The 14,804-nt window shown below is 39.8% G+C and overlaps 1 protein-coding gene across 1 annotated transcript; it reads right to left on the bottom strand.

The window, feature by feature from the left end:
• Positions 1–1,440: 1,440 nt before the first annotated feature.
• cracr2aa (calcium release activated channel regulator 2Aa) lies at positions 1,441–13,196 on the bottom strand. The gene is given in 22 exon segments (XM_055033984.1): positions 1,441–1,766; positions 2,088–2,164; positions 2,294–2,395; positions 2,520–2,634; positions 2,794–2,875; positions 3,335–3,467; positions 3,545–3,846; positions 3,849–3,874; positions 4,087–4,169; positions 4,282–4,327; positions 5,305–5,376; positions 5,959–6,146; positions 6,518–6,610; positions 6,702–6,792; positions 6,920–7,066; positions 8,067–8,256; positions 8,338–8,449; positions 10,632–10,812; positions 10,814–10,989; positions 12,527–12,577; positions 12,873–12,951; positions 13,102–13,196. Coding segments are annotated over 19 exon segments (2,157 nt in total). The 5' UTR covers positions 10,846–10,989; positions 12,527–12,577; positions 12,873–12,951; positions 13,102–13,196; the 3' UTR covers positions 1,441–1,681.
• Positions 13,197–14,804: the final 1,608 nt, after the last annotated feature.

Here is a 14,804-nt window from a genome sequence, read left to right as displayed (position 1 = left end):
GACTAATTTGTCTCAACTTCAGTGCATGTGTGGATTACAGGCATTGCTAGACATCTGGTTCAAATTCCATGTTCGTATCCCCATAAGAAAAAAAACTGAGAAAAAAACTTGCTCATTTATCCTGCTGTAAATTAATTAATCCAACCTTCTACTTTTATTTCCTTGTTTAGACTTGGCTTTCGTTAAAACAATCAATATTTCTTTAAAATTATGCTGAATAAGAACTTGCATGATTTTACCATCTTAACTCAGATGAAAACATTTACTGACTTTTGAGGCTATTCAACAAAAAAAAAAAAAAAAAAAAACCAAAACATTTGTAGTGTTTCAGAAATCTTAATCTGCATTTCCGGCTCAGCTGTGGATCCATTTCACTTCTGCTCTTAAGGTCGTTGCCAAGATTTCAACAAGCCTCTTCATGTAATGAATCAGTTTGCTCTAAATCATCTGAAAAGGTGTTGCCTGGTCAACCAGAGGTCAGTGACGGTTCTGATGTGGGTTACGCGGCTCTTCACCCAGGGCGCCATCACACTGCGGAGCCTGGAATGAGTTTTCCAGGTTTTTTCTTGCCCAGGTGATGGGAAACAGACGCCTCCATGCATTATCCAGGCTCTGCTACAGAAATGAAACAACTTGACAAATTATAGCTTTTAAGAAGCATTTTATATTTTAAAAAGGTGAAAATGCCAAATGGAGGATTATGGGTAACTATGGAAGTAAAATTATATAGGAATGCTGGCATGAAAAGAAAAGCAGTTTGAATCCTAATTTGCTGTTTTTTGGGTTAAACTAATAACCTGGTATGTCAACTGAAATTTTCCTTTTATCTTTTATATTTTGTCATGTGACCTGAAGCTGGAATAAACTGGTTTGATTTGTAATGTTGTGAATCTAGTTTGTTTAATGTTTTAGTGAGCCACAGTCCACTGATGAATTTCACAAACATCTTCATTGACATTTCCATATGTTCATTAAATTAACGACTCTTGAAGTAGTGAAACATTAGTGACAAAAATAAAGATAGATATTAAACATACAAATTACAGAACATTTTCATAAAATACTTGGCATCTAGAATTAATCCAATCTGTTCTTAAAAGATACAACAAAATATTCCAAACTGTAATTTTTGATGAAAAATAAATTGCCACCCATCAACAACAATTAGTAAAACATTAAATATGTTAAACCTGGAACAAAAACATGTGCAATTAAAGTAGTTCTGTACAATGATGCTCTTTTTAAAACATTATGTGAAGAAATGGATAAACTGCACTGAACTTTGATCAGTTAAAACTTGACCAACGTTTTAAAGGTATAAAGTTTCATGCAAAATTACTTAAATTATGTTGCTTTGCTGTTATGTGTCATTTTAAACATGATATTGAGGAAGTGAAACATTCAGCACATCTCATAATGGATCTATAAAATAACAATCTGCTTTTCTTGAGTGAAATAAATATGTAAACAGATAATTGTAATATTCAAGTTTGGCTGAATATACAACTACAACAAATGTACTAGATATTCCAGCTAGTTCTACATTTAACCTACAACATCACAATGGTACTTATTTTATTCAGCCTGAATTTACTCTGTTCTCACTGGCACATGTGATTTAACTAGGACATTTAATGAGTTGGTTAAAGGGTAGTGCTGCGTTGTGGTGAGTGTTTTGTGTTTAGCAGCAGGTTCTCCTCTTTGAGGGGCTGCTGATCAGCTGGACCGTTTTCTCCTTCTGCTGGTCTTCTTGTTCCTTCAGGATTCTGGAATAAAAGATGATCAGTGTGATTACCGCACCACCACGTTTTCACATCCACTCCAATGGTTTAAGATGAGATGTTTTCCTTACATAAAGTTTTCTGAAAGTTAAATGATTTGAGTTCTGGAGTAATTACAAATCAGAATTTACTCATAAAAAAGTGAAATACTTCATGACAAATTGTCAAAACGGATCTTTTACAAAAACATGAACGCATTCAGAGGTGGTACACTTCTGCTAATGCGCCAATTTTTCACTTGGCCCTTTTGCAAACTTTGAAAATGCATATTTAAGAACATGTTTTATTTTTGCATTAACTGCTTACCTGGCTAAATGCACCATGGACTCGGCCACATTGGCTCCAGAACATGCACTGCATTCAAAGAAGGTCATCTGGCAGTCCTTCAACCAAACATGAATATAGGATTAAATAAAAGGCAGTGGAGCAGATTAAATGCATTTCCAGGTAAAACCTGGATTCTGACCCCAAATAAAAATTGAATACTTGTAGGAATTATTTCAAATTAAGACCTTGGCGAGCCTTTCGCCCACTTCCTTCTGAACTTCCCTCTCTGCCTCTTTGTCCGTTTTGTTTCCTAAGAGCATGATGGGTATTTCCCCACCATTGCCCTCCTGGAAAGCAGTAGATGCAATGAGTCTCGGACAAGCAGCTGGTTTTACTGCAGCAGGCTCTACAGGACTGGTTCCTATCAGTCATTTCTCAGGAAAACAGACTTTTACGCTGCGGATCCGTTACCTTGACGCTCGTCAGCCACTGTCTGACTGCAGTGAAACTCTGCTCAGCAGTTACATCATACATCACAATCACACCATCAGCTTTGCGAAAGAACTGCTTGGTGATGCTGCGATACCTGCAGGAGGAACAGGAAGTGGAGCAGAAAGGGACTTTTGGTCACTTCCTCCTAATGTCACGGTGCTTTAAGCTGCAGAAAAACCTGCAGAAAGCTGAGGACTTTCATCCAAGAGATGAGAATTTCTCCAAATTTCCAGACTTTGGTAAAGGAGCTTACCTTTCCTGTCCTGCTGTATCCCACAACTGCAGCGCCACCTGGCTGTTGTCCACAGTTATTGTCTTCACACTGTAGTCTATGCCTGTATACACACAAGTTAAAAAGTGATGGAATTTATTTTAATGTTCATCTTCTTTATTTCAGTACAATCTGATCATTTTGTGAAATATTAAAAATGGCTCCCAAGGCGACAGATGAGCCACTGCTGTGTCCAAACTGAACCAAAGATGATAAAAATGTATTCGTTTAATGGTGGGCATAACATTTAATAATTAAAGGAAAGAAAAAACGGAAAAAAAATATTTACTGCAAGCCACATTTTTAGTCTAACATCTAATTTCATAAAACAGAATGAAATTAGACATTATTTAAAGCATAACTCTGCCCTCGGACAAATTTTGAAAAATACCAAAGAGGGGGCGGAGTCAAGACACTGAGGGGCGTGGCCAGGTCCTCATTGAGTCATTGCCAACACAGTGCAGCCAAACACGACTTTGCTGTTTTGGTTTTCGTTGACTGACAGGAAGTGAAAAATGTTTACCGACAGTGGCGCAGGTTCCCGGGTGGAAGCGATCGTCACAGAATCTTTGGAGGAGTGAAGTTTTTCCCACGCTGGAGTTTCCCACCAGGACGACCTTGAAGAGGCGATCAGGAGCCGAAGGAACGCTTTCCTCCTGGGAACCATTAAAGGAAACGTTGGCCCAGTAAACCTGCTGGTTTACTTTCATCCAGCTCATGTGGCGACGCTTACATTGATGGTGGTTTCCTTTCCAACCGGCTGACCTCTTGGAGATGACGGGATCTTCCGTTCCTCAGACTGCTGCTCAGGGATCGGCGATGACCTGCAGTGAGGTTCGCTCATCACATCCACATCGTCTTCATCGTCCAACCGAGTCTCCACTTCAGCCCAGTTCTGCAGCGTGTTCTGAGCCAGGCTGCTGTTCAGTAAGTAGGGGAGGTGGTCTTCTTCTATGGAGATGATCCTCTGGAAACGACTCCCTGCTTCAGCCGGGAAGGTCGGCTGGTAGAAGCCGTTAAGGTTCTGCCTCAGGCGCTGGGGGTCGGCTCCTCCTCATCCTCACTGCCAAACACCAACATGAAGCTGCTGCTGCAGCTGCTGCTGCTGCTGCAGCTGCTGCTGCTGCTGCAGTTGCTGCTGCTGCTGCTGCTGCTGCTGCTGCTGCAGTTGCTGCTGCTGCTGCAGTTGCTGCTGCTGCTGCAGTTGCTGCTGCTGCTGCAGTTGCTGCTGCTGCTGCTAACCCAGAGCGTCAGCTTCACTTCTGTGTGGTTTACCTTTTAAACACATCTGTGTTTGTTTGCTTCACTCCATCAATAACAGATCGGTGCTTCATGCTGGTCTTGGTTCCTTTTGGTTTCTGCAAAGTGAGATTTGATTTTTAATTTTTAATACACAATTCTGAGAAAAAAGATCTGATAAATAGAAAATGCAAGCAGAAAATGTTTTATACTTCTCTGAACACAACACACCTGAAAGGACATGTCTCTTTCATCCCGCAAATGTTTGTTCATTTCTCTGAAATAAAAAGACAGATGAAAACTAACGGCTGTTTTAGGGGTTAATGCTGAAAGGTAGAAACGGGTCGGCACCTTTCTGCATTACTGATCACCTCAAACATCACTGACCATCTGGGTTTATTCAGGTGCCTACTCATGTTCAGCAGAGTGAATAAAGCTCTTGGTTTTACATGCAGAGCATAAAGAGCATTTCAACTCTTCATTCCAACATTGCTTTTATTTCAGTACGTCTTCCTGCTGCAGAAGGGAAAATCACATGATCGTTTTTTTTGCACATCTGAAACTTTCATGTTCAAGTCCTGGCCCTACTAGGAACATGAGTTCATTTAGATTAAGTACATAGATAAATTAATGCATTTAACTTTTTTTAATGCGTTTTTTGGTATGAACGTCAATCTGAAGCAAAAGCAACTAAGGTTCATCTCTGCTTCAAATCTATCTGACGCTGTTGTGTTCAAGTTGTGCTAAAATGAGTTCACCCATCAGTGAAGCTATGGTAGCCTAAAATAGCATCTCAATGCTAAACATGTAGCAGCTAATGCTAATGTAGCATCTGGAGTGAAGTTCCATGAATAAGAAAATCTGCAAAGATGAACAGAAAGAAACTCTTTGCTCCAATCTGATGGTTGAAGAATCTGGAAACTATAAAACACGGTTTTATAGTTTAAACTATATAGTTTTAGTTTTAGTTATAGTTTTATAGTTTAAACTATATAGTTTTAGTTTTAGTTATAGTTTTATAGTTTAAACTATAAAACATAGTTTTATAGTTTATAGAAAACTATGAAAATAATATTGTTGTTGCATTCATATGTCTATTTAACAGTTTAGCTGCAAAAAAGGCATTTGAATTGAAAATATTACTTATTTTGCCATAAAGTATAATGACAGACATTGTAATTGATTAAAACTGTAAGCAGAGTCCCAGCACTAGTTCATGCAGACAATGTGAAACGGTCGAAGTGTTTGCTGTACCTCAGAAGGTCCAGCTGTTTGTAGAGACTCGCTCGCTCTCGCTGCAGTCCTTCAGTAAGTCTGTAGATCTCCCTGTGTACAAAAACACTCAGTTTGCGCACAGTTCTGACCAGGTGGAGGGTTGCTGCTCCTCCTACTCATAAACAGTGGATATGTGACCTTCTGTCATGTCTGAAACTGGAAAGAATTAGATGCTCTCTTCAACACTCAACTGGTAAATTTGAAGAAACATGGGGGTCCTTTCTCAACTCTTTTCAAAATATGTAATGATGTTCCAGATCAATTAGGTAAACAAATTTGATCAAATTTGTTCCATTCTTGACAGGGATGGGAACGTAGTGCATTGGCCTTCTGAGCAGTGACCTGGTGGGCTGAATGGGATTAAGTTGAGGGATTAATTAACCTTTTGTTTTGTTTTCTTTGGGTTTTTTTGTTTGTTTTTTTCATATATTATTCTATGTCAGATAAACACTTCTTTGTATTCGCAAACTGTATGTATGAATGGAAAGAAAAAACCTCAATAAAAATACAGTGATTAAAAACACTCAGTTTGTTCTGCAGTTTTCCTTCAAATATGAGAAAACAACAACATAAAGAAAGAAGGTTCTGTCAGAGTCAGTAAGTGGTGTTAAAAACATCTGAATGTTTGCTCACATCTCCTTCTCCTCGTGAAGTCGAGCCGATTGCTCCTGCAGCAGAACCAGCTGCTCCTGCGCCAGCGTCAGCTCCTGGCTCACCAGCTCCAGCTCTCGGGCCAAATCATCGTTCGTCTGCTTCAGCTTCACGTTTTCCACTTTGGTCTCATGCTGCTCACTGTGGAGTTCTCGACACTGACACTCCAACTGGACAGAAATTGTTCAAGAAATGATTTCACTTTTAAATTAAAGATATTTTTAATATAAATTTGCACTTTTCACTTTCAATTTCTGTTTTGCGTTGATGAAATTATTGGAATGTGAATTAAAGCATCTGTTTTAGCTCCAGTAAATACAGTTTTAATAAAAACTGGAGAATAAAATGTCTTCATATTGACTGGCTTAGGTGCAACCATTTTAATCAGTGTTGATGAAGAGATGCTGAATGTCATCTTTATGTTTTTATGGCTTCATGTTATCAGTTTTTCCTGCATCTGATTCTTCCTGCTCTAGCAGTTTATGGTCTGTTTGATTTTCTCTTATGAATAAAAGGTTTTGATCTGAACGTTTCCACCGACCCGTCTCTGTTTCTGGAAGAGCTGCTCCAGATCCTTCTCCTTGCTGGACTGCAGCTCCAGGTCTTTACTTCGGGACAGATATCGATCGTAGTCCTACAGCAGGTATTAAGAAGAAAGTTCACGGAAATACTAAAAAAATTGACCAAATACAAAAAGTGAAGGAAAATGATTGTCCAGTTTTTACCTGCAGTAGTATTTTGTCTTTTTCAGTTTTTATCTGCTGCTCCATTTCTTCATACAGGTGCTGGATCTCATTGTCATGTGTTGCCGTTTTCCTAAAAGGACAAGAGTCATTACTACGCAATATAAGGAAATGAGCTTGTAGTTAAGGTAAAATTTGTGGGTTTTTTAAACAGGTGACAGAAACCATGACTTTTCGGTGAGGTTGACGGCGTCTCAGACCTTTTGAGGGCGCTCTCCATGTCTCTCTTCTCCTGGTTGGCGTCTCTGATCTGCGCCATCACTCTGGCCAGGAAATGCTCAAAGTTTGACAGAAGTTGAGGCTCATCGCGGCGCAGCTGCGCCCACAGGCTGCGCACCTCTGCAGGCCTGATGACACAGTTCAACCATTTTCACTCCACTGATTTTCAGTCAAACTCAAGTCTGTACTTTGACTAGGCCATGAATCAGCTTCAGACTCCCTCTAAAGGAAGATGAACAGGTCGAGGCTTTGGCTGTTTCTGAAGAACTAAATGAAAAAGTTCATCATTAAAACGAAGAGGGAAAAAAAGATTGTAGTTTTGTAATTGTTTCAAAAATTAGTTTAAAGTAAAAAAAATTGGATTCTCAATTTTAAATTTTTTTCTTGAAATGGGAAAAAAAAATGGCTGGACCAGAAACGTGTTGAAAACCTATTCAAATGTTTTAAAAAGTGCATTTCATTGTTGCAATAAATAAACTTTTATTGAACGACAAAAACATGAAAGTCAGACTAACATTAAAAAAAAAAGTAAAATAGGCTAAATTGTCAGAAATTCCAGTTTGGTTGCATCCAAAAACACTAAGCTGAAAACTCTGGTCAACGACTTGATTAGAATTTAAATTATTTTAATTTAAAATGTTTTTTGAGATATTCTGTGAACAGAGTAACTACAAGCATCTGGGCAATTTTATTGGGAATGTCACAAAAATCCACTGAGCTTCATTTAATGTCCAAAACCATGAAGGTGATCCTGAGCTGCACAAACTGAAATGATCCAAAATGTCGTCCTGCTCCCATCATGCTGCAGAGTCAATAACTTCCTTAAATGCAGATCCAGATGTTGAGAGAAGATCTGCATGTTACACAAGATTCAATCTTTAGTTGGACATAAAAAGGGCAGATGGGGAAAAAAAAGCCATGAAAAATGTTTACGTTTTAAAATAATTGACTTTAAATTAAGTTTTTTAAAGCTTATTAATTTTCTGCAGGTCTCCTGCTCTTTAGGATCCACCAACGACCGACAGGCAGCACAGAAAACGCCGAGCAGAACCTTCCGGACCTTTACTAAAATCCTCAGCTGAGTCTTTGAAACGTAGCGCCAACATTCAGACCTGAACCTGAACTCACTGTTCCAGGAGGCTGCTGGCCCCCAGGCTCTCCATGAGCATCGCAAAGTGCTGCTCATCCTCGTCATCCTCAGCCGCGCCTGGACCCTCCTTCCACCGGGACTGGTACAGAACCTCCGGCACGCTTTCACTCAGGTTCCTCTCAGTCATGACGTCATCCACAGAAATCCTACGGCCAAACAAAAATGCACCTACAAAAACATCAAACAGAGCTCATAAGCAACAAGCAGGTCAGAGGGAGGTTGGAGTCACATTTAGTTTTGGGAACTTACTTAAACCGGAGGAGAACTCTTCCAGCGTGAGGAATCCGTTTCCATCAGAATCGAGCGAATCGAAAACGTTCTCCAGCTCGTCTGCACTCAGAGGAAGCTCACCGTTCAGCCTCTGTCAGAAAGCACAAAAAAACCATCAGGTTAACAAAATCCAAGGACACGAGTGACACTGTAGCTATAACAACTGCCATGAAGGTGTTTTATATGGAGCAGCAACTATTAGTAAAGGAGAAAGACGCACAATTTCATCTCAGTAAACCATGATGTTAAGCAGGATGTTTAATGAACTGGACCAACCAGAGCAGGAGAATCAGACAAATAAACTCTCCCAATGATTTTAAATTGTTGCTATAAAATGCATTTGTACATTAAGATATATTTATGTGGAGGAAACTCTTTGACATTGGCAGCTCATCAGGTTAAAGGGAAGATGTAATGAGATCCTCTGGTGAGCCAACAGAGCCGCGCCTCTGGGCACTGTGGCTTTCTGTGTTTACACGGTTTCATGTTGACTGAAGTCGCCCGTAAAACCCAGAGCTGGACACAGAAAGGAAAACCTGCTTCCAACAACCAGCTGTTCTGGAGAGTCTTATCACAGCAGACCAGTCCAGCTGGAGATCCTGCTCTTAACCAACAAACTGATTCAACTGGAGCCAAGTTAAAGCCTCTGACTCCTCTCCTAAATGTTTCAGATAATCCATCAATGTCCCACAAATGATTTCAAATGATTTGACAGAACAAAGTTTTCCTAACTAACCTTCTTGTTAAATCAAATACACCCACCATATTGTTGGAGTGTAATGTAACCAACACCCAAATCCAAGGAAACCACTTTAGGAGAACCTGTCTGACAACATGAAGTAGGATAAAAGGTTCACCAAGCAGAACATGTTCTGATGTTCTGATGTGAAGAAATTCAGGAACACATGAGAAAATCTGACATCAGTGTGGAAGAGAACAAAAAAACCCCTGAATTCAGACTTTCCATTCAGAAAGTGTTTGTTTTGTTTTTTTCTAATGGTGAAATATAGTTTCAATATGGCTGCTTCTTTGATCAGCTGTGGTGGAAATCGGATTACTTTACCAGACAGACATGTAAGAGTTTAAACACAACGTAGCATGTAGAGCCTGCAACTCGGAGTTAATTTGTTTTGGTCCAGAGGTTTTCCTGCTGGGAATTCTCTCCATGGTAACTGGAACGCCGTTTCCTTGAATGAGGTAAATAAGGTAAACGGAACGCAGCTTAAAACTCTGCAGGCCTCCCTGCCTCAGTTAAGGTCAGAGGTCACAATACAAAAAAATTAATTAATTTAAAAAAAGAGGCTTTCATGGGAAATTTACAACAACAAAAAAATTGTAGACTGATGGAACAAAAGTACATTTTTTAGAAGGTGGGAGTCCATCTGAAGCTAGAACATTCAAACATTCAAACATGGCCACAGTGCTGAATTAAAACAGTAGAGACACTTTAGATTGGATCATAATTCTTCCACAAAGATGTGAAAAGCTTTACAGCCGTTATCAGACAAATGATTGCAGCTGCAGCTGCCAGGATTGTCACAGCCGCTTATTTGCTTTAGGTAGTAATTCGTTTTTCACAAAGGGCCACACTGGGCGGACATTTCCCCTTCATCACTTAAATCACTCGAAAACAGCTCTGTGTATTTACTCAGCTTATCTTTGACACAAAGATTTGTTTAATGATTTGAAACATTTCACAAATAAAGTATAAATCATTCAAACAGCATCTAATAACAGTTGGTTGAACTGCCTCTAATTAGCAGATCATCACCATAAACAGCAGATCAAAGCTCCTCCTGAGTATTTATGATCCATGGAAGTGGAGCATTGAAGTGGCTCATCAAAGCCCTGGATGAGCAACTGATGGACCAGAGAATCTGCACAATAATGCAGGTGGAGAGGCTGCGAGACAAAGAGTCTCCGTCTCTTTCATGTTGCTTTGAGTGAGCTGCACAGCAACATCACGCTCCTGTTTGGTATCAGTAATGAGCGCTCTGGCTGTCCCTGCATTCTGTTCAGTGGTGGGACAACAAAGCCATAAATGATTCTTTATTCTGAGAGGTGAAAAGGTTCAACGAAAAACACTAAACAAATCAGGAGTTTCTCCACTTTCATTTAATTACATGTTTCCTTGCAAATCTCTTCTGATCTAATAATATTCAAACTTCTAAACAATCAGGTTTTATCTGATTCCATTTCATCACATGAATCCATTTATTTAAGAATAAAGATGCAACAAGGATTTGGGTGCAATCTCCAGCCAGCAGGCTCACCTGCATGTCCCGGCGGGTGATGAATCCCTTGTTCTCCGTGTCGCACATCTGGAAGAACTGGTGAGTTTTCTCCAGGATAGTGTTCTGTCCCACATCTGAGCTCTGGCTCCTCCTCGAGTCGTCGTCCTCTGCACTCGTTTGGTCGCTGCCTCCTGGTGTTTGGAGCGTCGTCCGGGCCACTGGTGTCGGGACACGGCGCAGTGAAAGCTGCCATGGTGTTGGCGAGAGTTTTCTGTGAGCCAGCTGCAGACAGAGGGCTGGAGGAAGTGGAGCTTCAGGCTGCTGTGGAACCGAGGCTTTCAGGAGTGTCACTGATTGTCATCTCTTAGCAACCTCCTCTTTAATCAGTAGATGAAACCTATGAGGAGCACAGAAGGAGGGTCTTCAGTTACAACCTCTGGTCCAGTAGACGCAACAGGAGGAATTTACTGAATCACAAAAATAGAGTCCTGCACAACATTCACACACTTTGAAGAATCACTTTCAGAAAGTGATTCCTTAGAACAGATCTTTCACTCATGGTTTTCATTTTTTATTACTTTTGAGATTTGCCGACTGCGTTGCCAGTTTAGCCTTATTGACCACAGCAGGTGTTGGTCAGAAAGCATGCAGAAAGCCACCAGTGACCTTTGCTCTTTGTATTCGATGTTCCCCACTGAGACTAATGACTTCTGACAGGTGAACCTTTGCTTTATTGACTGGCTGATGTAACTCAGACTGGGAGCACTGGTTTGGAAGACTGCCTCCCACTTGCACTCCTTCAGTATTCTTGATTAATTTATGAGTGATGATCCATATTAATATAGATACGATGGAGACAAAACAAAACATGTAGAGAAACTGACAGCAAATAATTGGCTTTAGGAATAAGATAAATGATCCAAATAAAAAACAAAATCAGGTTCAATTTCAGTTAATTTGGAATTTAAGTCCAGTTCTTCCAAACTCTAATCCCAGTTCACCCTGCAGCATCTTTCATATTCCACAATCTAAATGTACTCCATCAAAGGAGATAAATAGTTCGCATATTTTTGGAGATATTTTCTGAATTTGTTTTGAAGTTGGAACAAAATATTTTTGCTCATGAGGAAACAACAAGTCATAAGAGAACCAAGTTCAAACAGTTTGGAAAGAGATGGAGGACTTTTTAACTCTGCTCACGATGCATTCACTGTAAATCGGAATTTTTTAAACCTGAAAAAGAAGGCAAGGACAACATAATGAAAGGCTCTAGGTAATAGTATTAAACCATATTACAGCCAGGACAGCCAGTAAAAGTTTGACTCATTTATGCTGTGATTAAATACAACCAGTTTACAATGGAGACAAATTTACTCCATTTACTTCAAGAATAGTCACTGAATCGGTAATAAAATAAATTGAATCAGAAGAATGGTGAGAAAATCTAAGCGTTAAGATCGATTTAAAATCAGACTAAAAGACTGAAAAACATGAATCATGTTTACCAGCCACAGCTGAAAGTTTGCAACGTTCATTTCTGGTTGAGTTTGCTGAAACTGGTGGAGAGGAAAACAAGAACTGCTTACATCAGGATCCATATTTTCTGACTGGATTCCTGTTTGCACATCAGTGAAGGTGAAAATGTTTCCCCTCTGGTTTTAGCCTGGCCTGCTTTGCATGCAGCCTTTATCAGTTTTAGGTCTCGACATGTAACAGCTGTTAGACCTGCAGCAGTGAGCAGCACAGGGTCCAACCACAACCAGGCTCTGCGAAACGTCCTAGTCCAAACCACAAAACAACACGATCTGCAAAAGCGCAGCGATGAAGGACCTACATGTGAACAACAATCACCCACCGGATCATGAACTGTCATTGAATCAGTTCAAGCAGCAGGAGTTTCATCAGACAACCTGCTGCTTGTTTTCTCAACTCACCTGAAACTTTCCCCGCCTCGTTTCCACGCCGTCCTGCAGGAAATAATCCATCTGAGAAAAAACAAATGCGTTAGAAAACAGGAATCACGAAGTCAACAAACATGCAGCTCCTTCAAACACCGGACTGAATTTCTGCAGCAGCTTCTGGGTGTGATAGAAGTTATTAATATCGAAAAGCTGCAATAAAAGAAACAAACTGCAGATAAAGTAAACAGGTGAAGCTGCTGCAATAAGATAAAACAAGTTCTTCCTCCCCGTCATTGAGAAACTTCCTCTTTCTGAAGTTTATTCAACAAACGCAGCATCATTCAGGCTCGCAGATAAACTTTCAGTGGGTGAAACTCACTTCGCTGTGACGCCGAGCTGCTTCTCACTTCAGCTGAAAACCTGAAACCCTGAAAACCTGAAAACTTTCAGCTGAAAACCTGAAACCCTGACAACTTTCAGCTGAAACCCTGAAAACCTGAAAACTTTCAGCTGAAACCCTGAAAACCTTCAGCTGAAAACCTGAAACCCTAAAAACTTTCAGCTGAAAACCTGAAAACCTGACAACTTTCAGCTGAAACCCTGAAAACCTGAAAACTTTCAGCTGAAACCCTGAAAACCTTCAGCTTCCCGAGCGGCTGGACGCAGTTTTGATCTCAGACGAGCCGGAACTGAACGCCTCAAACAGCAGAACCCGCCGTGCGGCGTTCACGGTCCGCAGGTGACGTCGCAGCTCCGACACTGCAGGAATTTCTCTGCTCTGTCGTGATGACCGAGGGGAGGGGCTTCGACATCTGCTGTTACCTTGGCAACGCCAACACGGAAGTTAAAGCTCATAAGACACGTGGTGTGAAAAAAAAAGACACGTGGTGTGGAGGAAATAACTGAAAGTGTTTACACCGTAAAGTTTATTTTCCAGACACGCACCAATATTTACACATAATAACTGAATATGACTGAAAAGTGAAACACATTGTGGATATGAATCAGTCAAAGATTAATGTTTTAATCTGACAAACAAGGTTCATTAAATATGACCAGTACTAATGATGATGATGATGATGATGATGATGATGATGATGATTAATATGTTATTTAAAAGCTGCATTTCAGAACATAGAAACTCAACATACAAGAACAAATGAAACCATTTAAACCAGAAAAAAATTAAATAGAAAGCCGAAAATAAAATGGTGCATGTTGATATCTTAGCTCTTTATTCAACATTTAATTGAATTGCTCTAATTAAGTATTTTTAGTGAACATTTTCAGTTCGTTTAGATTTTTAACAATGTTAACGTTCATGTACTGCTGAAAGCAGCTGTTTTAACAAACAGCTTAAAAACGAGTCAAGAGAACAGGATAAATATTCAGCTAAACAGCCCAAAGTTTTACAACAAAAAATGCAAAATGTGACTAAAGAACGGCTCACATATAGATCTGGTGATTAATAACTGGATAGAAACTGATATCCAGATGGATTTCCAATGTTTCAGATGATTTTCCAGGTTAGTAAGAACAGCAGAATCGTCCTGAAGGTCAGTAACTGTGAATGTATCGGTGAATGAATGAATCTTTCTGTGTTTGAATATATCTGATGAAAATATTGCTTTATTAGAACTGAAGCTCATCATATGTATCTCCACAACCATTGGAGTCTTCATCCTGATGCTCTTGTTGAACTTCAGCCAGCCGTCTTCACTACATCTGGATACAGAGACGTATTGATTTCCTGTCATCTAATTGGCTTTTAAGGTCAGTTATTTATTGATTTATTTGGGCTCATGACTAATTCTTGTCCTTTTGGACGAGCCGCCCACACGCCTGGGCTCTGCACCATAAAGTTGAGGACAACACGGTGAAACTTCAGGAAGTCTGCAGCAGGTTCAGCAGGTGATGTGCTGTCAGGGGCCCATCTGGGCACCCACTCCTTTGGAAACTTTCTGGAGACGCTCCTGCTCATTTAGGCTTTACACTCGACATGACATGGCTTCAATCCAAGAAAATAATCTTATTTGTAATTTTAGGACACAGAAATGAATGAACACATCTGGGCAGAATTGTTGGCATCCCTCTATTAGTGAACGAAACATTATTATTATTATTATTATTAATAATAATAATAATAATAATAATAATAATAATAATAATAATAATAATAATAATAATAATAATAATAATAATAATACATGTAATGTTTGAGTTTCTGTAAATGACAGTGAGTCCTCTCCACCTGTCCACAGGTATTCAGCTGAACTCTGTCTCAGCTTTAACGGATTCTTTCTCCAGGTGC

This window comes from Poeciliopsis prolifica, unplaced genomic scaffold (genome assembly GCF_027474105.1).
Source record: "Poeciliopsis prolifica strain line A6 unplaced genomic scaffold, Auburn_PproV2 SCAFFOLD001, whole genome shotgun sequence".
Taxonomy (NCBI): Eukaryota; Metazoa; Chordata; class Actinopteri; order Cyprinodontiformes; family Poeciliidae; genus Poeciliopsis; species Poeciliopsis prolifica.
This window is presented reverse-complemented; position numbering and strand designations above follow the sequence as displayed.